Source organism: Mytilus edulis, chromosome 4, assembly GCF_963676685.1.
Source record: "Mytilus edulis chromosome 4, xbMytEdul2.2, whole genome shotgun sequence".
Taxonomy (NCBI): Eukaryota; Metazoa; Mollusca; class Bivalvia; order Mytilida; family Mytilidae; genus Mytilus; species Mytilus edulis.
The window spans coordinates 99122983-99148233 of record NC_092347.1 but is presented as its reverse complement, the minus strand read 5'-3'; the positions used below and the strand labels follow the sequence as shown (position 1 = coordinate 99148233).

Genomic DNA, 25251 nt, shown 5'->3' with positions numbered 1-25251 from the left:
CATGTGACCTCAAAGCGGGTTTCGTTAGATCTCCCACGCGACATATCAGAAACAGGAGCGATGAGAGATCGGTTTTTAATTAGATTGGTAGTTTCTAAACTTCCAATGCACACATGAACCCCCAATATATTTCTCCATATGGTATGCAACATATTGACTTTCGCCGTATAGAAAAACATAGTAATGGCCTTTTCAAAATTCATTTCCTTTTTAAATAAATGGCAATTACAATGTTGTAACAAGGTATTTCAGTATAGATTTTTTAATTAAGAGTCATATAATTCTCCTAAAACATGTTGACCTTTGATTTGAAATAATTAATGGGATATTGAATATAAGTAGATGATAATAAGGTCGATTATATACGCCTGATTATTGACACCTAAAAAGGTTTTGTTCTAATATTTGTATGAAGATTGGCATAGTACTAGTATCTCAAAGTTGACATGTAGAGCATCATTTGAGGAGAAGAATGAATCATGTCAAAACGCCATGGATTAATACTCTACGTTATAATCGGAATATGTCGTTTAGGTAAGTTCTAGTAGATTTATATGTAAAGAAAAACGTTTATAAGTAAAAAACAATGTATATGTTACATGATATTTTTTCCGTTTCTAATCAGTTTTATTAAACTGTTGTGGTATGCTAGCATTGTTAACCTGTTTTAATCATTGTTTTATATTTACAATTTTATTTTAAACATTTTAGTTCAGTTTTTCACACTAACAAATAAAATGAAGAACAAGTAATACATTTGTATTAAGATCACTGCTATGGTTTTTTTACGATACGTAGCCGTAACTTCTGAAACAGAGTTACAATTAACTATTTTTTCTCTATTTATTTTTGCATCACAAACCCACAAGCCAAGGCGTTGTCAGTTTATTTTCGGTTTATGAGTTTGACTGTCCCTCTGATATCTTTCGTCCCTCTCTTGAAAAAAATGTCACAAGCTATTTTTTAATTCAAATCATCAACCGACAATCTTTGTTGTCAGTTGAACAATTTAATTTAGTCCAAAGAAAGAATATAAACAAATAGGTTCAACATTAGCTAAGTAATTCTAAATTTTCATTGACGTTGTTCCGTTGGAGACTGTTACAAGTAAGAGGTTTAGCAAGCTATAAAATCAAGTTCAATCCACCATTTTCTACATAAGAAAATGTTTGTACCAATTCAGGAATATGACAGTTGTTATCCATTTGTTTGATGTGCTTGAGCTTGTGATTTTGCCATTTGATTTGGGACTTAATTCCGTCTTTGAATTTTCTCGGAATTAAGTATTATTGTGATTTTACTTTTTATTTTTGCATCAATACAGGATGTTCATCCACCCTGAACTATCTGACAACTGCTCTTATCAACGATTATGAACCAAGTGTACGGCCAGTGTGTCCCGGATTTGAGACAACTCAGGTTACAGTTGACATGGCCATTAGACAGTTAATATCTTTGGTATGTTTTGTATAGTCTGCATGATTTAGTTCTAGTACAGGAATATTCATATAGAAGTAAGTTAACACAATAATTTTTCATTAATATTTACTTGATCTTGCATGCCTTATATATAATTCGATAACAAAGAATTACCAAATTCAAACACACGCTTGTACACACACATACACTTAAAAAAATCAAGTGAAACATGTTTTTAGAGACCACTTAAGGTAGAGCACAAATATGGTCTCTTGAGACAGATGGTCGTTTACTACTACAGAGGGATCTAAAACTACTGGTCTAATAACACAGTTTTTTTTGCTCAATACATGTGGTCTCTGAGGCATCACAACAAACTTGACTGCTTAAATCGATTATTTCAAATTCTACAACATTTATATCGTACACAGTTTAAATATTATTGAAATGCAGTATTTAATTCTGTAATTTTTCTTTATTCTCAATTAATTTTTCAGAATGAACCCGAGCAAGTTGCACTGTTTAACATATGGATGAGATTGGTGAGTTTTCACTGTACAGTATAATGGTATTTGAAATCATATGTGAAATGAATAGAACAATACACGGTGTATATGGAGTAAAAGACCTGTTAACACTTAAAAAATTATATAACAAATTATTAATCTAATATGTGACAGTAACAACAAATAATAAATTTTTTGAATCTGGTTGACATTTTTAAGTCATGTGTTCATTCACTTTGTCGGAGTCATTGCGTAATTGATACACGTTTTTCTTGTTAATATTCACCAAGAATACCTGGCTTATACTTTTGCTCACTAGACTCGATACTTGTCAACATTTGAGTAATAAGTGGCGCTTGAATAAAGACGGTTGGAAAAAAGGCTAATGAAATCAATATGTGCCATGTGATAGCAAAAGGTTGTTGGTGGGAATACATTTGTACATTTCATAAACACACACTGACACATGTTAAATACAGAACAATTGCATCGTTGAAATTGTATGTGTAAACAGGAGTGCTGATTTCTGAGATGTAATACCGACAGTTATGAGATAGTTACACCTGATATTGTATGTGTAAACAGGAGTGCTGATTTCTGAGATGTAATACCGACATTTATGAGATAGTTACACCTGATATTGTATGTGTAAACAGGAGTGCTGATTTCTGAGATGTAATACCGACAGTTGGGAGATAGTTACAATTGTATGTGTAAACAGGAGTGCTGATTTCTGAGATGTAATACCGACATTTATGAAATAGTTACAACTGTAAACAGGAGCGCTGATTTCTGAGATGTAATACCGACAGTTAGGAGATAGTTACAACTGATATAAACAGTCCAAACTATTTTAAAGCATTTCACCTTTCTAAAATAATAAAAAAGGGTTACTTTGTCAAATGTTCGGCTGTTACTTTGGAATTTAAAGATTTTAATTTGTATTTTACTTTAAAAACAAACAAAGACCAGGTTTGTTCAAATCTGTGTTTTATGAATTTTCGTGAGCTTTTGATTTATAATACAATTTATTTGTTTACCTAGGGATGGAACGATTGCCACCTTGTTTGGAATCCTGATGCCTTTGACGGCATCGAGTCCATAGTACTTCCGGTATCTCTTATATGGAAACCTGACATTACGTTATACAACAGGTAATAGTTCACAACACATTTTTGACATTAATTTGAACTGTCTTCATTTTTGTGAGATATGTTCACGTGTATCAGTCAATGCACGAGTTAACAATTAATTAAGAGATTTCTACCCTCTCTATTTTTTTTTTAGGTCAGAAAAACTCTTGCAAGTGATACAGAATGAATTGTATTTGCAATACCCTTTACATGTCCTTTTAGTTTTGTGGTTGTTGTCTCGTTGGAATATGATGTTTTACATCTCCTTTAAGTCATAGTATTCACTTTGGGTCGACGTTTAGTCCTCATTATGTATATGTCATTACGACAAAATATTAAAGGAAAAAAAGCTTGGAGTTTGTATTATTCACTAGACCTGATTATGTTTAATAGTTTGAATAGGAAATTACATGGAAGGCATATTTTTACATCTTAGACTATGTAATAACACAAATGGTAAGTGTAAAATTACGAAAATGCATTAAATGTCAAATTTATGTTCACCTAACAAACTCTCATATCTAATTTATAATATCATAACACGTGTATCCTACTTACAAAAGGCCCAAAAAGAAACAATTAACAATGCATAGGCTCGCTATTAACCATTGTACACGTATTATAGAACAGACCCCCATCTAATTATCAATCAAGGTGACCCAAAGACTCAATGGTAAAAAATGTAATCTGATATATGCATAAATATAAATACAAGAAGCAAGCACGTTCAAAGGGATTTTTCTAAGTATGTTTTATCTAATGTTATAGGTTACAAATATATATAAATCATTGCTTTCCCTGTATAAGAACGATTTGTGTATGCTGGATCAATCAAAAAATGGTTGTTCCTAATGTCGTCTTTGTTTCTAATTTACAATGGTGACACACATTTTCAAGGAAGAATAACCGTAAGCACAGCTTATATCCCATAGAGATAAATAAAATGGTTACATGAATATAGATTCAAATGTGTAGAATTATTGACTTATTAAGCCGTTTTTTGTTGTTGTCGAATTTGTAGCAAATTTCACTTTTTTTTACAATTATATTCTTTTTTTCTCATCCCTATTCCTCAACTATAGTTTCATAATGGAAAAGATTAACACAATCAATGAGATTCATTCTACTGTATATAGGGTTTCTCCATCAAGCCGAAATGTAAAAGTCATAGGTAGTAATGTATAGAGAAGATACTTGTGTTTCTATAATCAAAATATCAGCAAAAAAGTATTTATCATGCATAAGAAAATTTTGTTTACAGAGCTGAAAAAGCTCACAAGATTCTACTTATAACCGATTTTTTTATTGGTCTTAAGCAAAAGCACAAAAAAAGAAAGCGATTATCAAATGTTTTATATTTTCAGCATTTCTGAAGAGTTTTATGGATTTGACAGTTTCAGAGCTCTGATTCATTTTGATGGAAATGTCACCTATAACTTTCCTACAAAAGTTGAAGCCTCATGTCCAATAGATGTGTCGAGATTTCCATTTGATCGTCAAATTTGTGACTTAATGTTTGGATCTTGGGTATATAATGGTTTCCAATTAAATGTTACATCCAGGCAATCAAATGCTGATTTATCATCAGTGAAAGAAAACGTTGAATTTATAATTGACAATGCACCAATAGTGAGACATGAACTATATTACGGATGTTGCGCTCACCCATTTCCAGATGTCACCGTTTACATTCATTTAACACGAAAACCTGATTACTACATAACCAATATTATCATTCCATCAGTATTGGTAACAGTAGTAGCCTCGTTTGGGTTTCTACTTCCTGTTGACTCAGGAGAGAAGGTTGGATTAGAATTGACAGTCATGTTAGCCATGTCAGTTTTCCAATTGCTGGTCGCCGATCAGTTACCGCCATCAGCTGATTCTACCCCATGGATCGGTAAGACATATTTATAGTTAAAAGAGGAGAATGATATTGTCCAAATATCAGTGAGATAAAAGTCATATTCTACAAAATAGATTACAATTATTAAGGCCTATATATAAAATTTTAACAATTCATGCCAATTATAACAAAATATGAATTGAACAATCAAACTTACAAAAGGAATATTAAAAAACAAATTTCTTTTCATCCTCTTTTTCAGACACATACAACACATATTTAATTAATTGAAATAATGTTTAAGGTTATATTTTGATTTGACCGAGGCTTCTTACTTGTTCACTTTTTCCAGCAATGTTCTTTACATTTACATTGGTATTGAGTGGCGGATCCTCATTATGGCAAGTGATAGTCCTGAACATACATCATCGGGGTCATAGGACAATGCCACCATGGTTGAAATCATTTATATTGAGGCCACTTGCCTACGTTACATGTGTATCACTGCCGAAGAGTGTACATCCCTTCCAACATTCCAATAAACAGGTAATATTTAATTGTTTAGTTTGATATTTTGTTTTTAGATTTAAAGAATGAAATTTGCTAATGTTAATCTGACGATATGTATTCCTTAACAAAATGCCTGTACCAAGTCAAGAATAGGACAGTTGTTATCCATTCGTTTGATTTTGCCATTTGATTTGGGACTTTCCTTTTTGAATATTCCTTGGAGTTCAGTATTTTTTGTGATTTTACTTTTTATATAGAGCAATTGCATGAAGATGTTTCAAAAAAATTATATATGTTTATTTTTTTATATCGACTAGTACACTTTAATGTAAATTTGTAAGTAACAAACACAATTGATAAATAAGATAATAATCAATTATTATTTATTTTTGAAGGATAATACTAAACGCCAGTTATACCAGGCAGAATGTAACGGCAGATCAAAAGGTCAAGAGACTGTAAAGTTTGCTGGAGATTATTATGATGATGATTCCGAATTCTGGATTCAGTTTGCCTTAGTATTAGATCGAGTTGGATTATTTGTATTTTTAATTTCATTTGCTATAGGATGTTCATATATATTTCTTGGGATTAAAAGTAAAAGTCATGACGGGCTTTAGGAAAAAGTGATTAATTCTAAATAACGTTTAATGAACAACCAACTATATGGACCATGAATGTTTTATTCCATTATTTGTCATTTGTTTGTTACTGTCAAACAGCTATAGACATAATTAAAATATCCTGTGGCAGGCTTCTTAAAATAATAGAAAATACTTTATCAGTTCAATTATTATACAAAACGGTCCTGCTATCAAAAGAGACAGACTGTTATGCATATTTGGTATGAAAAATGCAACAGATATTTAATTGGACAAAATATGGTATATGGTTAAGACTACACATCAACGAAAGTGTGTAGTTGTATTCTGATAATCAAACCTTCTTAGTATCGAAGATTTGTAAAATATTTGTAACTGGTCATATGTATGTTAACTTTACGTTGAACGTTTACGGGATTATTCTGACCACATAAAGACCAAAACGGACACAAAGAAAAACATTTTGTTGTTTGTATTGAAGCTATATTTCTTATCTTAGGCTAGTGATGGATTGCCATTTTGACAAGTTATTATCAACTTACATTTTCGTAGTGAAGTAAACATTTTAAGTTGTACATTAAATTTTAATTTGAAACCATTGGCCTGTATTTCATTTCTATTGCTACCAAAATTTTGGGTTTCACACAATGATGACAATCGTCAGAACGATGTACAGATGTAACAAGAAATTTACATCACATATTCCTCCATTTGTTTTCTGCTTCGTATCATAAAACCCAAGAAAGTTTTAAGTTCTATATATTTATCTTCACGCAATAAAAAATAGTATACAAAATCATCATATTTGTTATTGAAATACGACAATATCTCTCATGATTGTTTATTTGCTTCCACAACATTTTGGTACTTTAAGCAATAATAAATGTAAAATCTCTAAAATGTTTGTGTGAGAGATGTTTGTTCACCTAATTTTGGCCTTTGGAATATTTTGACACATTAACCCATCATATCCAATTGGCTTGCTCACTCTATTTGTAAATAAAACTCAACTACACACACTTTTCATTTTAACAAGTGTGAGGTGTAGCTAACTTTGAACCAGGTTGAATCCACATTTTTTTGTTGTAAAATGCCGGTACCAAGTTAATAACATAATGGTTGGATTTCATTCGTTTCGTTGGTTGATCTCCCGTTTGATTGTATCAGTTTGCTTAGACTTTTGTTTTGTTATATTTTCATAAGATTTAAATTTCATAGATAAAGCAAATTTTCGTTTAAGTAGATAGATGAGACAGACATGTTTTTGATGACGGAAACTCTTAAAATAATTCAGAAAGAAACAATTAATAGCAGGCTACCTAGAAAAGTCACTAAATATTTAATGGACCTCATTACCGGCTAACATAGAAGTAAAGAGGGAAAAAATAAACAAATGGACCTTTAAACTCCTGAATATTTTTATCTACAGCTATTTTGAACTTTCACAAAAGGTCAATCAAATTAAAGAGTTTTCCTTTAATAATTGAAAGGTCTTATAAGAGCAGAAGGACTGTAATATTGTACGTGTGTTCGGTACTTATACATACCATCACTGTGTTGTGTTTTTGACTTTCTTCTATGATAATGCGCTTTGTCTATATACTTTTTGTGCTTCTTGACTGCGGTACCTCTATTGTTGACATTTATATTTATTGTGTCTGTTTGTTTTGTTTACACAGCGTTATCAGTATACTGGAATTTAATTCGACTTTCATACAAATGAGATGTTGAGCTAGCTATAAAACTAGGTTTGATCCCCCTATTTTCTTCATAAGAAAATGAAGTTTCCAAGTCCAGAATATGAAAGTTGATATCCATTCCTTTGATGTGTTTGAGCTTTTGACTTTGCCATTTGTTTACAACTGTTCCGTTTTAAATTTTCCTAGGAGGTCAGTATTTTTGTAATTTTACTTTTTTTAAAAGTATTAGCAGAGAGTTAATTGCTCGTATCATTACTGACAAAAACATCACATGTTAGAGTATTAGTCTATAAATATTTCCACATATATTTTTATTTAAATCACGGAAACAGTTAACAAGTACTATCAAGATAATAAAAATTAAATAATAAAAAAATAAACCCAGTTATACAACAAATTTTATCAAGTAGCTACTAAAATTGATGTCATCATTTTTTTACAGTTTTACAAGTAATTACATACTGTTAAAATAGTTATATAATGCAACAAAATAATGAGACTGTAGCATTCAAATCTTACTTGTTTTATGGATAACGTGAAACCAAACGCACCTTTCTAAACTGTGCAAATATACATTAAGCTACGAATGACGCACCACACCTTTACTAAATAGATACCATTTTATGTTTTTTTTCTACTAATTTGTGGAACCAGATAAGCGAACGATAACCAATGAACAACAAAACTAATACCGTAACAGTTAAAAACGATAAAGACAAATAGACAAGCTACAATTCGCAAAACACAATACAGAAAACTCATCAACACGAACGGGGGTGATATCAGGTGAAGGGTAAGCAGATTCTGCCCAACATGTGGCACCTGTCGTGTTGTTCAAACAAAACAAAACGTTATAAATGTTGATGCGTCCGATGCGCTTTTCTGAATTAACCTTCACCAGGAACGCATAAAAGTCGAATATTTGAAAGCTAAGGATGTATAAGAACCGAAAACGTTTCAAAGTAGGAAGATATCCGTGGTTTTATTTTTCACCATTTTTGCAACATTTGTTTTGTTTGTATAAAAATATTTTTGGCCAAAATACGCTCAAAAATATCTTAATGGCAATTTTTGAAACTTTAAACCGTGTAGGTGCACTTAAAGTAACATATTCGTTTTCTATTGTACTAAAAAATAAAGATGTTTCTAACTTTTGTTCTGCATTAGCTCTAAGATTAGATAAAGATATCATATATCTATTTAAACTTGTACATAGAAATTACGTTCATTTCATACTACTTCCTCTTCACGTTTATTGAGGAACTATGGAAATATTGTAAAAATTATATAGATTTCTTCCTGCACGGAACTGTTAAATTTTTATTCGTTTGTAGACATGGCAAGTAATACGAGATATATGATTATCTTTATTTCTGTTTTTGGTAAGTGTTTTTGTGTATTTATGATTCTATCATCTATATAGTAAATTAGAATTTAAATGTCAGCAAAGCTTCAACATTTTGAGAGTAACTGGAAAAGGCGTGAACTTTGTGTTTCATATTTGAATATCTTCATTATAAAGACCAGCCATGAAATATTTTTCTTTAATGGACTGGTTATTTTCTAATATTTCATGACATTTCTGACTCCTGCACATCTAATTCACATTTCTTATGTTAAAATAAAATTAAAATTGTGCGTGGTTGATTCAGACGCTCTTATAAATTCTGACATTTGATTATAAACCACAATTCAGCTTTTGTTGTAAGAATTTTCAAAAGACGACATCTTCAAGATTAAAAGATTTTCAAACTTCCAGAAATCGTTTGTTTTGTAAAACAAAAACTTTTTTTTAAACTAAATGATTACATATATATCGTACCTCTTTATCAATACCTTAATTTGAGAATAACACTTTAAAAAGACATTATATTCTTAAATATCTAAATCATAAAGAAATATAGATAGATAACTATAAAACTATACATACTATCGACTGGATACTATACATCAGCATTTCGGGTGAATTTCGGACAAGACGTCATCTAATTAACTATCGATGTGACCTCTGAAAACTGTCGACGGTCATGTCATTCGATATAAACGTGAATATGAAAATATATAGATAGTAAACACGTACAATTGAATTTTGATAAGACTGTTTGATTCCATGTCCTAAGTTAAACATATGTTTATTTTCTTTTTTACCAGTAAAATAATTATTTTTTGCGGTTCGAATCAGTCAACCGAATAGTTAACCATTATTTTTTTGTTGACATTCTTTTTCTTTAAATTGTTGACCACTCCTAGGTTATGCAAAACCCATCTCTTGTTCAGTATGTAGTTGTCTATGCAGTGTTTTTTAATTAATATTTTCGACTCCTGCCGGTTTTACCATGCGTTTTATTGATTTTGTTCGACTTATGAGCTTTACTATCTCCCCTTTGTGCCATTATACCGTATTTTTTTTAACACAATTTGAAATATGCATAAATTATTTCCGATTTTGCCTTTTTTATTTGTCATTGTAAACATCAGCAATGGTGATAGTTTTTAAGGTGCGTAATCTAAAAAGAGGTATTAATAGGGTTTCGTCATGAGAAAGGAATCCGTCCAATTATTTTCAAGACTGAAATATACTTTTTATAGTATAAGTAGATTTTCGAAGAAACCACGCGATGCAACATATTTAAATTTTTTTTATATGAATAAAAATTGTCACCGCAATAAATAACATATGCTAGCAAAATGCATTTTATCGAAATTAGTTGTTTAAATGTCGCTTCTGAATAGTGTACTTGTTATATATTTCTTCCTGTCATATAATATAAAGAAGTTAATTAAAGTGTATGCCGTAAAACAAAATTCAAATCTTGCATTGCAAAATTAAGTAATATCCACACAATTGCACTAAATATTAAACTTAAGAGTAAAAAAAAAAAAAAAAAAAATAACTCAGAGGAAAATTCAAAAAGGTCCCTAGTCAATGACAAAATCAGACGAGTATTTGGTACAGGGTTTTCTTATGTGAAAATGGCGAATCTAACCTGTTTTTTTTTAGATAGATAAACCTCTCGCTTGAATGACAATAGATTCAATTATATAGACAATGATTTGTGAACAAACAATCAGACATTCTAGATAAAAAATGTAAAATACAGGCTTTAATCATTCAACATTGTGTTATAATCTCAATCACTATAAAACAAAGAAATATGTAATGAAGACGCATATAGACAAATTACATAATCAAAAACGAAAGACACGAATACAACCATTAACAATAGCACATTTATACAATGACGGTATTTGTAGGTATAAAGTCACGTCAAATTTATGAAATAAACACGAAAAGGCATAAAGACAAAGCACATTTGCAAAAAATGAAAGAAAAGAATACAAAACATATCATAGAACAATAACACAATGATGAGATGTACAGGTACAGAATAAAATAAACACGCCTGTCACCTTCCCTAACGCACTCAAAATATCAAAAGGTCGTCTCCTTATCTAAAAGATTGTTAAAAAATGAAATAATCATATTTATACTTTAAAGCATCATATAACCTGTAACTTTAACTGTTCGTTTTCAGTACTTCAAATAACGTTACCGAGAACGTTACACTTGTAGAAAATAACGTATAAATTTTTTTTTGTGAAAAATGATAAATGTACAGAAAAGATAAAAGTTAATGACTAATCAGTTGGTGTTCTAAATTCGGAAATCAATTTTTGTATCTGCTTACTTGTCAAAGTCTTGAGCAACTTTAAACAACTTAATGACCGAGAAAAAAACCCGTCTGAAACAGTCTGTAGTAGGAATACAATTTTGTATTTTTCTGTACGTTTGTTTTCAAATAAAATCACGAAAAAAAAAACGCCAGTTCCTGTGACAATGCAGTAACTAGTTGTGGATTATGTTTTGGCAACGAGGGGACGCGTTGATTAATCATTATCATCCTATTTATATACAGAAGAAGAAAATATGTTTTGTGTTATGCGTATACTAGTAGTTGTAGTTTTAATTTTATTCCACACAAAAGTTGTCATAGTTGTGAATAAGAGTTTTCTTTCCATTGAGAGTGTGTACAGTGCAAGGTTTAATTTATGTTTTTTTACACTAATATTCATTTATCGTCGCGTAAAGGTCGATATCTAAAACAATGTTCATCTTACAAAAAAAGTCCTAGAAACATATATACCAACAAAAAATTTCCGAAACAGATTTTCATCTTTTATACCGCTGACAAAAAAATCAGTAAGTCTTGTACGGGTTTATTTTGTTTTATTGTCGTGGGAAATAAGAACACTGTAAATTACTCATTTACAATAAGAAAACAGAGTTGAAAAGAGTTGTGAATGATACGGTCGACCAAGGACGAAAACATGCAGTTGACTGATGCATGTAATCATATTTGAAAAAAGTCTCTTTTATGATTGAATTTATTATATTATGATTGTCAAACTGATAATTTTTTCATATTTTAAAGGACTTTCGTTAAGCAGTAAGTCAACACTGATCAAGCTAACGACAGCAATATTCAGTGACTATGATCCATCAATTAGACCTTACTGCCAAGGACATGAACAAGTAAATGTAACAATGGACTTGGCTATACGACAGTTAATTGATATGGTAAGGCCTGACAAATCATATCCATAATGTTTGATAATACATGTATCGTACAACAAATGTATCCATATTTCTATATTTAATTACTTAAATTGACTATAAACCATCACAATCAACAAATAAGTCGGACATCGACATTGCCAAACCTAATCATTTAAAAAAAAAGATGATGAATAGTCCACAAAAACTTGCACAAACAACTAACGATTGAGCAACAAGAATACTACAAAAAACACGGGAAAGTCTCAGGTGCTTTGGAAGGTTAACCAATTCATGCTCAATTATTGACAACAGTTATATTGATGTTTGAAATTTAAAATTCTTTTATAAGTCTCATGATTTTGTGCAACATAATAAAATTAACGGTACCAATTTTCTTGCACCAAGAAACAGTAGGTCATTTAAATCTTTTTTTCCTATTTACAGAATGAACCTGACCAAATAATAAAGCTGAATCTTTGGATTCGTCTCGTAAGTCTAATATAGTATTATGGATTAAAGTAAGTTTCAACTATTGTCACAATTTCACATTTCAAACAGGTCTTGGATCACCAAGTTACTTTGTAGCAAAAACAAAATTTAAGGAAACCACTTTACAAATTTGTAAATCGTTCATACAGATGTTGTGACCCAGTTAGATATGACGTTAGGTCAATAGGTCGCCCGCAAAGACCCACGATTGCAGCTCAGAATTGACAATAGACTCACCATTCTAATACAACAACAATTGTGATAACAACAAATACACAACTGCCATATTTTATAATTTACCAAACTATATTTTGTTAAAAAAAATACACTTGCCGAGCAAAGCATTAGAATAAATAAAAAAAAAAAAAATGCACAGAGTAAATGTCCATGTAGCGAATATAACTAACACAACATTCCTCAAGGTGTACATACAGTTCATGTAGCGAATATAACTCACACAACATTCCTCAAGGTGTACATACAGTTCATGTAGCGAATATAACTCACACAACATTCTTCAAGGTGTACATACATATTTGTTTTATTATAGCGTTGGATTGATTGTTTACTGACATGGAATCCAATAGAGTACGATAATATAACAGACTTGATTGTGCCATTTAACAAGGTTTGGACACCGGATATTACTATATATGATAGGTAATGAGTTTACTTTAAAACCCTTTTGCCTCATTATGATTAACTATGTATATTGATGTAATGTTTTGATATAGTTGAAATGGAACAGAAAGCTTTGAATATGTTGAATGTTGTTCTGACGTGAATATTATTGTTCTGGAGGGAAATATTCCAAGGCATAGACACATCTTTATACCAACTTTCATTTGATAAGAATGATTTCATAGCTTTATTTTACGTTTTGACCACTCGCTCCTTTTATCGATCAAGCAAATTTAACAGCTTCTGGAAATGCTGTCATCATTGATAACCCCCGGAAAAATTCACTCGCCCCTTCTACCGATCAAGCTAATTCTACAGCTTCTGGAAATGCTGTCATCATTGATAACTCCCGGACAAATTCACTCGCCCCTTCTATCGATCAAGCGAATTCAACAGCTTCTAGAGATACTGTCATCCTTGATAACCCCGGACAAATTCACTCGCCCCTTTTATCGATCAAGCGAATTCAGCAGCTTCTGGACTTGCTGTTATCCTTGATATCACCGGACACATTCCAACCAGGTACAGCTGATTAACCTTTATAGAATACTGTTTTGTTTTTTTATTAACCTTTACTTTAACATTGTTAACGTATCTCGGTATGCATCCGTAATACACAAACAAGGTTTATCTTAGGTAGTAGTTAACCAAAAAGGTAATGGAGACAAAACTACAAAAAACCATTAAGACGGTTAAATAACAAGTCTGCTGAATACCAAAAATAACAATAATGTAAAACGTTATAAAAGTTCATGTTAGAAAAACCCAGTTTAACAATAATAAATCTTAATATTTGTATGACACGCTATACAGTGTGTAGAGTTTATAAAAGTTAGGACATACTTTGTCGATTTAAAAGATAATTTTATTATCTTAAAGAAGAGGGAAAGATACCAGAGTAACAATCTAACTCATAGCTCAAAAATAAATTGACAACGACATGGCTTAAAAATAAAAAGACAAACAGACAATAGTAGTACATAAGACACAACATAGTAACTAAAGACTAAGCAACACTAAACAGTATCGAAATATTTGTAGAAAAACATGTAATACGTTCGAAAAATATTAATTTATCTTTTATAGTGACCTCTTCATTCATTCATTTCTTACAGCTATTTTAAATTCTAAAATTTGAAACGTGTATCATTCGGACATTTTATTCATCATAAATATGAAGCAATTGAATATGTATTTAATCATGAGACATTTAAGAATAGAAAGTAAAATCACAAAAATACTGAACTCAGAGGAACATTAATTCGGAAAGTCTATAATCACATGGCAAAATCAAATAACAAAACGCATCAAGAACGAATGGACAAGAACTGTCACATTCCTGAAAGATAATACAATAAAATTGAGAATGGAAATGGGGAATGTGTCAAAAAGACAACAATCGGTTAGAACAGACAGCAGCAGAAAAAAACCCATTATATACAAAATAGCGTTGCAATAAATATTTGCAGAGAACAGTTATTACAAAAAACTATGCATATATACAGTTAATTACACGAGGGGTATATTACTACCATTGACATGATAATCTGGTGTAATTAAACGACCAACTCAATACTTCGTCATCTGCATGAAATATTGATATAGATTTTGGTATATTTGTCTAAAGCATATATCTATACTCAAACTCAAACTTGGTTTCATCGTGCAATGGCAAATCACATAAATTATGCGACTTTTATCTAATTACCGAATTGGACTATTTACCGGATTTGTAATCACATAAGCAACACGACGGGTGCCACATGTGGAGCAGGATCTGCTTACCCTTCCGGAGCATCTGAGATCACCGCTAGTTTTTGGTGGGGTTCGTGTTGTTTGTTTTTTAGTTTTCTATGTTGTGTCATGTGTACTATTGTTTTTCTGTTTGTCTTTTTCATTTTTAGCCATGGCGTTGTCAGTTTGTTTTAGATTTATGAGTTTGACAGTCCCTTTGGTATCTTTCGTCCCTCTTTTATCTAAAGGGTTAATTTTACAATGTCTAAAGGTTTAATGTACTTTTTTCCTGCTTATTTTCGTTGGGAACTGATAAAGGGTTTGCTTGACAAAGGTTAACAAAAATCAGACGATATGCTGACTGAAATAAAATAATGTATTTATATGATTAACTGTTTTTGTCATTTAGTGTGTCACAGGAATTTTATGGATTGGAAAAGTTCAGAGCAAATATAAGTTACGATGGTGCAATCAATTACAACTTTCCTACAGTTACTGAAATTCAGTGCCAAGTTGATGTCACAAACTTTCCGTTCGATAGGCAAATGTGTCCAATGCAATTCGGATCTTGGATCTACACTGGCAACTTGTTGGATATGAACCTTGAAAATGATCATGCTGACTTGTCCGCACTGAAAGAAAATGTTGAATGGGGAATACCTAGAGTACCTGCAGTAAAACACATAGAACAATATTCAATAAACTCAGACCCCTTTGTTGATCTTACATACAACCTTTACCTGAAAAGAAAGCCAAGGTTTTATGAAGCTAACATTATATTGCCATCACTAATCATTACATTTTTAGCCACCCTTGGGTTTCTACTTCCGGTGGAATCTGGAGAGAAAGTTTCATTAGAAGTTACAGTCATGCTTTCATTGACAGTTTTCCAGCTATTGGTTGCTGACAGATTACCGCCATCAGATGAAGCTCGGCCATTATTAGGTTAGTGTATTTGTTAATAAAAATATCCAAAGTCTGCTTTTTAGTCAAATTCATCTGTACAATTTAAGGGCAGCAAATGATATGATACTGCAATGTGATCATTAAAGGCATAGTTGCAATATAATTCTGTTTTGAAGATTTTTGTCTCCTTAGTGATATATGATGCAAGATAACAAATCAAAATTATGATAAACAAAGGGGTGAGCCAAAGTGTTTTGATTCGCTTACTGGATATAACCAGTGGCATACAAGTCTGGTATATTAGATACTTTATATGTACATACGACCAGGGTATATGATTCATGTTTGAATGGTCGCACTAATCAAAGAAGTTTTAAAAGCATAACATTACTGATCACCCACTTATTTCTTGTGTATGTTAATAGCTCTTAAAGCAATCTATATCGTTGTAATGAAATATTCTTACGAACTTTGAAAATGCAGTTATGATCTCAACAAACTGATGAGAGTGAATATATACGTTTTTTTTTCAGGAGAGTTTTTCACATTTACTTTTATACTGTCTGGCATTACGACCTTTGTCCAGGTAGCTGTGATCAACATATATTACCGTGGTGACAGAAAAATGCCAGTCTGGATGCAAAAACTGGTTTTAAGACCATTGGCGAAAATAACACTTACAAGAGCACACCTGGTGAAACAAAAGGTTACAAACTTTTCATTTGAATTGTTCACGCAAGGAAAACTAATAATTTAAAAACTGATCATGTGGTCAATGAGAATAAATTGTTGCAGAGTATTTAGCAATCTGAAAATTTTCAAATTTTAACAATTAGAACTATTCCGAATATTTAAAAGAGGAGTGAAAGATACCAGAGGGACGTTTAAATTCATAGATCGAAAGGACAACACTATGGCTAAAAAAGGAGATCAGACAAACAATAACCCCTTTCGTATGTATATATGTATGAACTGGTAGTTTCCTCCGTTATTCGGAGCACCCCTCAAAAACTGCGAGGGTACAGTAGAATCCGTGTACACCTTCATTCGGGATAAATGGAGATTTGTCACTAACGTATTTACAACAATATTCACAAGGACAATCCCCACCCAAACACAAAGAGCGAGGATACTGGAAAGGCGGGTGTTATGGTAGGGGGAAGCCAAAGTACTCGGAGAGACACTCGGTGGGAACAGACAAACCAAAGAGATATCAGTAGATTGATCTCAAAGTCAAAGTAGGGGCAACTTTCACGAACCGATGCCTCTAAAGTATCAATTCAAGTTTAAACTCCGGTGTGGGTTTCAGAGATGTGTGTGAGAGGGTGAACATCCATTAGACCACGTACACAAGACACAACATATAAAACTTAAGACTAAGCAAAATTAAATAGCTAACTATTTCCACTTTTGCAGTTGTGAATTATGTATCAAATACACTTTCATTCACAGAGAGTATGTAATTTATGTATTAATTAATTACTTATTTCATTAAGTTTTTGTGAATAGCGTTTTTCACTTGTAATGCAAAGTCTATTGGAAAACATTTAAATCTAACAAAGTAGAAATCGTTATAAAATTTACATAATTTCCAAATTGGGAGGTTTATTAATCATGATAAATTTCGAGCGTTTTTTTATTTTATGTATTGATTTTCAAACAATTGTCCCGAGCATGTGTAATGCAACAGAATCAACGAAAAAAGGGCAAGAGAAAATACTCAGGTTCACTGTTATAAGCATTTCAATTTACTTATACACATTAACAGTAAAATAATTTCGTCTTTCAACTGAATCATTCATCTGTTACTTTTGAATTAACGAATTAATTAATAATATCGTATCAAATTGTCAATGACAATGTGTTTGTATTTTGTAGGCACGTGACGACGACAACAAACAAGAGGTAGATGATCTAGATAACACTACAAAGTGGCAGACTCTATCAATCTGTATTGACAGAGTAGGATTGATATTGTTTATTGTTATACTAACCATTGGATGTATCGTTATTTTTACCAATTTTACATAAACTTAATATCAAAATAATATGAGGCAGGCATATTACCTGTGAATGGGGAAGAAGTTTGTTTAAATTAATTTTTGTAACTTAAATATTTGTTAAAAAAAGAAACGGAAATACCGTAACGTTTCCGATTTTGGTTCTGTTGTTAGGGATTTTACTTGTGACGTTATTTAAGTTATGACGTCATGTTCAATGTAAACAAAGAAACGCAATGCATTAGGTAACGTTTATTCATACCAAAGACAAAGAATGATTAAAAATGAAATATATTGGTATTGTGTTCCTTGAGTTCCTATATTTTACTAGACTAATCAAAGTCTCACGACAACAAGACCGGAAGAAGGAAGTAGAGCTATGTGTTCTGCGCAGATCCGGAAATTAAAAAACGTGACAAAAAAAAAATGAACGATTTTGAGTTCATTAGTACAATGAAAAATTCGGGAAATTTTCCCGATTTTTTTTTTTTTATTGAAATTCTACTGTAATAGGGGACTTCGTCCCCATATAATTTGTTTAAGATTATGAATCTTGAAACTAATACATAACCGTTTTTTTTCCTTTTATCATTACTGTTTTTGACGTTTTTAAAAGACACCTGTAAGCTTGGCCTAAAACGATTATTTAACCAATATTTTTTTTCAAGGCGGAAATGATTCTTAATTGTATTTCACACACTTTCCATGTGTTATTGTGCTATGATCAAATCATGTTTTCTTTTTGCTTATGCTTATGGGATTTGTTTATATAGTGTCTATATGCCATTTTGATTTTCTTGTTATTTTATATTGATTAAGATTAAAACAAAATGTTGACTGCTGTACCATAATTTCCGACATTTTAACTAGTTAAAGATATAAGATGTAGTATGAGGGTCAATGAGACAACTATCCATCCAAGTAACGATATGTAAAAGTAAACCATTTAAAGTCAAAGTATTGCCTTTTAACACGAATCATTGGCTCACATCTCACAGCAATATATGAAGGACCCAAAAGTTACTTGTGTAAAACCATTCAAACGAGAACATCGATGATATAATCTATAGGAGAAATGAGAGATCAACAAAGGACAACCACAGACAAACAACTGGTACCTGACGTAGGACATGTGCAAACAAATGCAGCATGTTAAAACGTTTTAACAGGCGTCATCTGTCTCCCTAACCTTAAATAATAGTGTTCTATCACAACATAGAAAGACATACTATAAGATATCAATAAATGGGTTTACTCAATCAAACGAAATATAAACAAAAACAAGTAAACATACACTGAACGAAAATATTGGATCTATGTCAAAATGCTAATAATTAAAAAGGGGGAGATGACAAAAAATTAAGAAAGATATAAATGGTCTTAGACAAACGGACAACAAATACAATAAGTCTGTTACATTTGCCAGCTAATGAGAGGTCCATGTTGAACTTTAGCACACATATTGATAGAATAGGGTTATTAGATATAAGAAGATGTGTGAGAAAAATGTAGTTTAAGCATATGCCATTATCATTGTTTAATTTTAATTCATTATAATTCACTCGTTTGAATAAATCAGTAAAAAAAACTTTAATGATAATCATCCCTTTATCACTGGTTGCTATGAAAGTCGTTGTTAATAGGGGTTGCTCTCCTTGAGTTCCGCGCTATAAGTATATAAAAACACCAATATATTGGCAAGTACGTTCATTGGTTTTTTGGCTGTTGATGGTTAAGCATCAATAAGAGAATACCAGCAAATAAAGAAGGTCTTAATGAGAAGTTTTCAAACCAATAAGTTCCTTTTGAAAGCTTGGGGTTTGAGGCAAGCGGTCTAGCAGTCTTTATGATTGTTTCAAGCTATTTAATTGTCCTAAACTGGTTTTTCCAACGAGAATGGTCGCAGTTCCTCAAACAAGTAGCTTGTAAAAGTTTTGTGACTTCGGTGCTTCAATGTCAAGTTATCTCAAGAACTAGGTGTCTCAGAGACTAGTTGTTTCAAAACTAGTTGTCTCAGAAAGCTTTCAAACTTATCTGGACGTCACTAGTAAGTCCTGTGTGAACAAAATGCACTCCTGGCGTATTTAAATTTTAAACTTGTTGCCATTTGTTAGCTTTTATTCGTGTGTTTCTTTGTCAATTATGTTCTCCTATTTATTTATATTGTAGTCCTGTAATGTTGTGTTGTCATTTTAATGTTATATTTCACATGGCCATAACAGAGGGAGGTTTGACATGCCACAAAACCAGGTTCAACCCACCATTTTGTCCTTTAAAAATGTCCTGTACCAAGTCAGGAATATGGCCATTGTTATATTATAGTTCGATTCTGTGTGTGTAACATTTTAATGTTGTGTTTCCGTTGTGTCGTTTGTTTTCTCTTATTTTTGAGTGTGAATTCACATTACTATAAGACGTGTCACGGTACTTATCTATCCCAAATTCATGTATTTGGTTTTGATGTTATATTTGTTATTCTCATAGGATTTTGTCTAATGCTTAGTCCGTTTCTGTGTGTGTTACATTTTAATATTGTGTCGTTGTTCTCCTCTTATATTTAATGCGTTTCCCACAGTTTTAGTTTGTTACCCCGATTTTGTTTTTTGTCAATGGATTTATGAGAATGAACAGCGGTATACTACTGTTGCCTTTATTTGTCTTAGAACTAAGTGTTTCCGAAAACTCTGGTTTTGAAGCATGTGCTCTATTAAAGTTTTTGAAAGGTTATAATTGTTTAACAAATCAGTTGCGACCCCGGATTCAGTAAAATGATAAAGGATAAATTGAGGTAAGAGGTTTAAGACTACTATTTGATATAAAGTGAATTGTGTATAAATCTGTTGTTTCTTTGTTCGTTTCAAAGTATAAAATTGGTCTCGTAGTTTTTAGTCAAGCCTCTTAGTTGTAGTTTGATTTTTATTTAATTAAAAGATTGATATAAGATTCTGTGAAAACGTTACGATAGTTTATAATCCAAACACTTTACAGATGAAATATGCTTGCCAATGAGACAACTCTTCATAAGAGACCAAATGACACAGATATTATCAACTGTAGGTCACCGTAGGGCATTTATTTTGCATTAATATTGCGGAGTATTTTGCAGTGCAGTGTGAAAACTTTGTAGGAGATTCTTAACACTTATTGTGTATGCGCTAAATATACGTTGACAAACAATCTATATGAAATTGACATGCAAAACTTTAGATTTGGATGAATATCACATATATTAGAATCCTGATTATAGAAGTTTTTTATGCATGGTTTTATATAAAGGTTATTTTCTTCGACATAAGTTAAGATTGTCCCTTTTGGTATCGTTTGACTTTTATTTTTTTCGGCATAATCATTATCTGACAAATAAGTACTACTATGAAGAAGGCAATGAGCTTTGAACACAAGTTTTAACATTAATGACTTTTCTGTATCAAACTAAATTCATGCTGCAATAAGGTCGACACATATATGGCTAATGGGTATGTGTACGTTCATGCTTAGCAAGGCAATTTGATTTTCCGCACAGTTGCTTATGTTTGATTCTTACATCTATAAAATCGGAACGAAAGATACTAGAGGGACAGTTAAACTCATAAATCGAAAATATACTGACAACGCCATGGCTAAAAATGAAAACGGAAACAGACAAGCAATAGTACACATGACACAACATATAAAACTAAAGATTAAGCAATACGAACCCCACCAAAACCTGTATATTTGTTACCACTGTTGGTACGTGAATACTTGTCTGTATCATTGTTCATTTAAGTCATACTTTGGTATATTGTTTAAACCTCTCTTTAGTTTTCTTAAATCTACTAGTATTTCTTTGACAGTTGTACAATTATCTTAAATATGTTTTAACCAGGTTTTCTGTTGAAATTGTGTATTGGTTTAAGTATATGTTTTGGTAACACTCATGAACAATAATATTGTATATCAGAATTCAATGATCATTTTGGTAACAATATTTCTTAGGAATATTTTTGAAAGGAAAAGTCATATACTTAATATGTTTTAATTTTATTTTTTTAAAAAGTATAAAAATCTACGGAATATACCACTGCATGTACAAACAATATTTTATTGTCTCTCTAGAACATCTCAACTTCAATATTCTGTAAAATAAAAAAAGAAAATTTTATATATCTGATAATAAACACAACTTGCTTGATGTATTAATACTTTGACGTTATGTTTGTTACTAATTCCCAATTGTTATATTTAATCAGTCTAGTGTCCTAAGTCAGGGACCTGATGTTCAGTGGTTGTCGATTGTTGGCGAGGTTCATTAGAGTTTCTCGTTTCTTTTTTTTTATATAGATTAGACATTTGGTTTTCTTGTTTGAATGGTTTTACACTAGTCATTTTGGGGTCTTTAATAGCTTGTTGTTCGGTATGAGTCAATTTTCCGTGTTGAAGACCGTACTTTGACCTATAACGGTTTATTTTTACAAATTGTGACTTGACTCGAGAGTTGTCGCATTGGCTCTCATACCAAATCTTCTTAAATATGTTTTGTATCGTAGATAATAAGATGATAATACAACATATGTTTTGATTTTGAATTAAACACTTACACCATCGTGAATTATATCCTGAGTTTGATCTCCATCCTGAATTGCCACCCAATCTATTAAATCGTCCACTGTCAAAATGATTTCGGGTACTTCCTCTGTTTCCTCTGTATGAAACACGTAACCTTTGAACAGCTGATCTTCTAGATCTGTATACTACAAAAAAAATATTCTTAAATTATCATCTTAACTATTGTTCTCATACAAATATTTTTAAAAATATTTTTTTTATCTTTACAAATTTGTCTGAACAGATTTTATTATCTATTTAATACATATTTTAGTTGCATGTTACCAATTTAGATTCGCACGACCAATGACTGTTCTTAGTCTCTAGTGAATAAGTCCCAATAGTGTAGACAAAATCATATACATGTACATGTAAAAAACAATTTGTTATTGTTCGGTGTCTTTGTACTATAATAGTTGACGTCTTTCCCTTGAATATAGCTTGTTAACCGTACTTATGTTCCCTTAATTGAATTTTGATTTTTGACTATTAAACATCGGTTTATAACTTTATTTATGTTTATCAATATTCAATATAAATGAACTCATTTGAAAGTAAATGTTCCTAATGTCTTACATCTTTTTCCACTATCTAAAGCTCCATCCTGATGTCCCCTATTCAATCTTCCGGTCAATTGTCCGTCATTCCTTCTTCCGGTCAATTGTCCATCATTCCATCTTCCGGTCAATTGTCCGTCATTCAATCTTCCGGTCAAATGTCCGTCATTCAATCTTCCGATCAAATGTCCGTCATTCAATCTTCCGTTCAAATGTCCGTCATTCAATCTCCCTGTCAATTGTCCGTCATTCCATCTTCCGGTCAATTGTCCGTCATTCCATCTTCCGGTCAATTGTCCATCACTCAATCCACTGTTACGATGTTCATTATTCCAATCTCCGTTAAGTCTAGATCCCCTCAACCCTAATGATCTCCGAGTTGATGGCAAGGTGTTGCTGTTGTATACACGAGCTGAGCCCAAACTTACTACAGCAGCAAGTCCAATGATTATTGGTAACATATTCATGGTTCTGAGGGAGAGAAATAATTTATTATATTTAAAAAATGCAAAACAAAGCTTCAAAATATGTGCACATTTAAATATATGTAAAACCAGAGTTCATATGTCACATAAAACGCTTAATTTGAGCAAAAACTGTACTCATACAGTATGATTTTATAGCACGAATACAATAATAATAATTAAAACAAAAAATTCTACATGTATGACTCAGAATTGTTAGCACTTGAGTTTGATGTAACCTTATATATGTGTTTCTGCAATATAACATTACAATTACACGAAGAAGTAATTCTAAAATGGTTGAATCGCTGTTTTATGAATACATTAAATATATCTTACATTTATATATCAATTTAGAAAAGTAATGCTAGTGAAAGAGGGCATTAAAAATTGAGTAATACAGTCTATTGAAGCTGTATAACAAATGAAATAATATCTCTTTTGAAGGCAAGGCATGGGTTTAGAACCCTAATATTCTTACTTTCTATTTTAGAAATGTTATTTGTTTGTTATGTTACAATAGGTTTGTTTTTTAACTATAGATAAAAATTTAAAGCAATGATTGTAATGAGTGACGCCAAGATAAAGTAAATATTATCCTTATTTGAACACAAGTCTAGTCAAATGATGCTCACTTTATATACAATAAATGGTTAGAAAACAAGGTCACATCTAATTACTCAAATATAAATGTTACATTCTTCTCCTTGGATACACATTTTCATGGATTTCGAAGGTAATAAGGAACCTCAAATTTAAATGTTCAACAAATTAAAAATATTCTAAAGGAATTTATGCAAACTTTGCCAAGGCAACGAAACTAAATATCCACGATAACGCAGGTTTTCCTAAATCTACGAATATTGGTACCTTCGAATATAAATTAATCCAATTCTTTTTGTATAAATCAGAACATTAAGATTGTTGTTATTGTCACGAGTGTTTGAAACAAAGTTCAATAAAACAATTATGAAAAAAGTTCTGCAAAATTCTTACATATTTAGAATAAAAGTTAACAAACAACACTATACCTGGATGTTTTTCTTTTTAACGTTCTGCAGATAATCACTTAGAAAGAATATAAAACATTGATAAAACATTCTCCTTTTATACTAATTACAAAGAAGGAAATGTTGAATATTCGGAAAATTCTTAAAACCCAAATTACACAAACAAACTACGTAATGTATTTAAAACACTCATTGGTTGTAAAGGTAATCACAATGACCTATATGTCATTCTAATTAGCTTAATGTCAGCCCAGGTACCAACCTTTGATATTCTCATTTGTTTTTATACAATCACTGATTGATCATTATTAATTCAGTATGCATAGTTTGTTTGCGATATTATAATGCTTTAATACGTCATTGCTAAAGCGTAAATATACGTTTAAATTTTGCATAAATTTATGCCTTTAGAAATGTAACCATCGGCATATAAACTTAAACGAATAATTTTTATGACAAGTATTTGATTTTAAATAAATTTGACTAGGTTATAACCATGATATTAATTACATCAATATTGAAGCTGCAGTATTATATATCTTGCGATTT

The 25251-nt window shown here is 31.3% G+C and overlaps 3 protein-coding genes across 3 annotated transcripts; 2 read left to right on the top strand and 1 right to left on the bottom strand.

The window, feature by feature from the left end:
* Positions 1-396: 396 nt before the first annotated feature.
* LOC139518593 (neuronal acetylcholine receptor subunit alpha-10-like) lies at positions 397-6251 on the top strand. Its single transcript, XM_071310070.1, has 7 exons — positions 397-534; positions 1325-1458; positions 1917-1961; positions 2970-3079; positions 4423-4958; positions 5257-5450; positions 5810-6251. Exons 1-7 carry the CDS (start codon positions 480-482, stop codon positions 6032-6034), a joined length of 1299 nt encoding a protein of 432 aa, XP_071166171.1. The 5' UTR covers positions 397-479; the 3' UTR covers positions 6035-6251.
* A 2722-nt stretch (positions 6252-8973) lies between these two features.
* On the top strand, positions 8974-18350 carry LOC139521245 (neuronal acetylcholine receptor subunit alpha-9-like). The gene is made up of 7 exons (XM_071314706.1): positions 8974-9098; positions 12150-12295; positions 12719-12763; positions 13314-13423; positions 15588-16123; positions 16618-16790; positions 17963-18350. Exons 1-7 carry the CDS (start codon positions 9053-9055, stop codon positions 18113-18115), a joined length of 1209 nt encoding a protein of 402 aa, XP_071170807.1. The 5' UTR covers positions 8974-9052; the 3' UTR covers positions 18116-18350.
* A 3741-nt stretch (positions 18351-22091) lies between these two features.
* On the bottom strand, positions 22092-24780 carry LOC139518592 (uncharacterized transmembrane protein DDB_G0289901-like). The gene is made up of 4 exons (XM_071310069.1): positions 24724-24780; positions 23248-23699; positions 22665-22817; positions 22092-22202 (listed from the first exon to the last, which is right to left on the bottom strand). Coding segments are annotated over exons 2-4 (603 nt in total). The 5' UTR covers positions 23696-23699; positions 24724-24780; the 3' UTR covers positions 22092-22200.
* Positions 24781-25251: the final 471 nt, after the last annotated feature.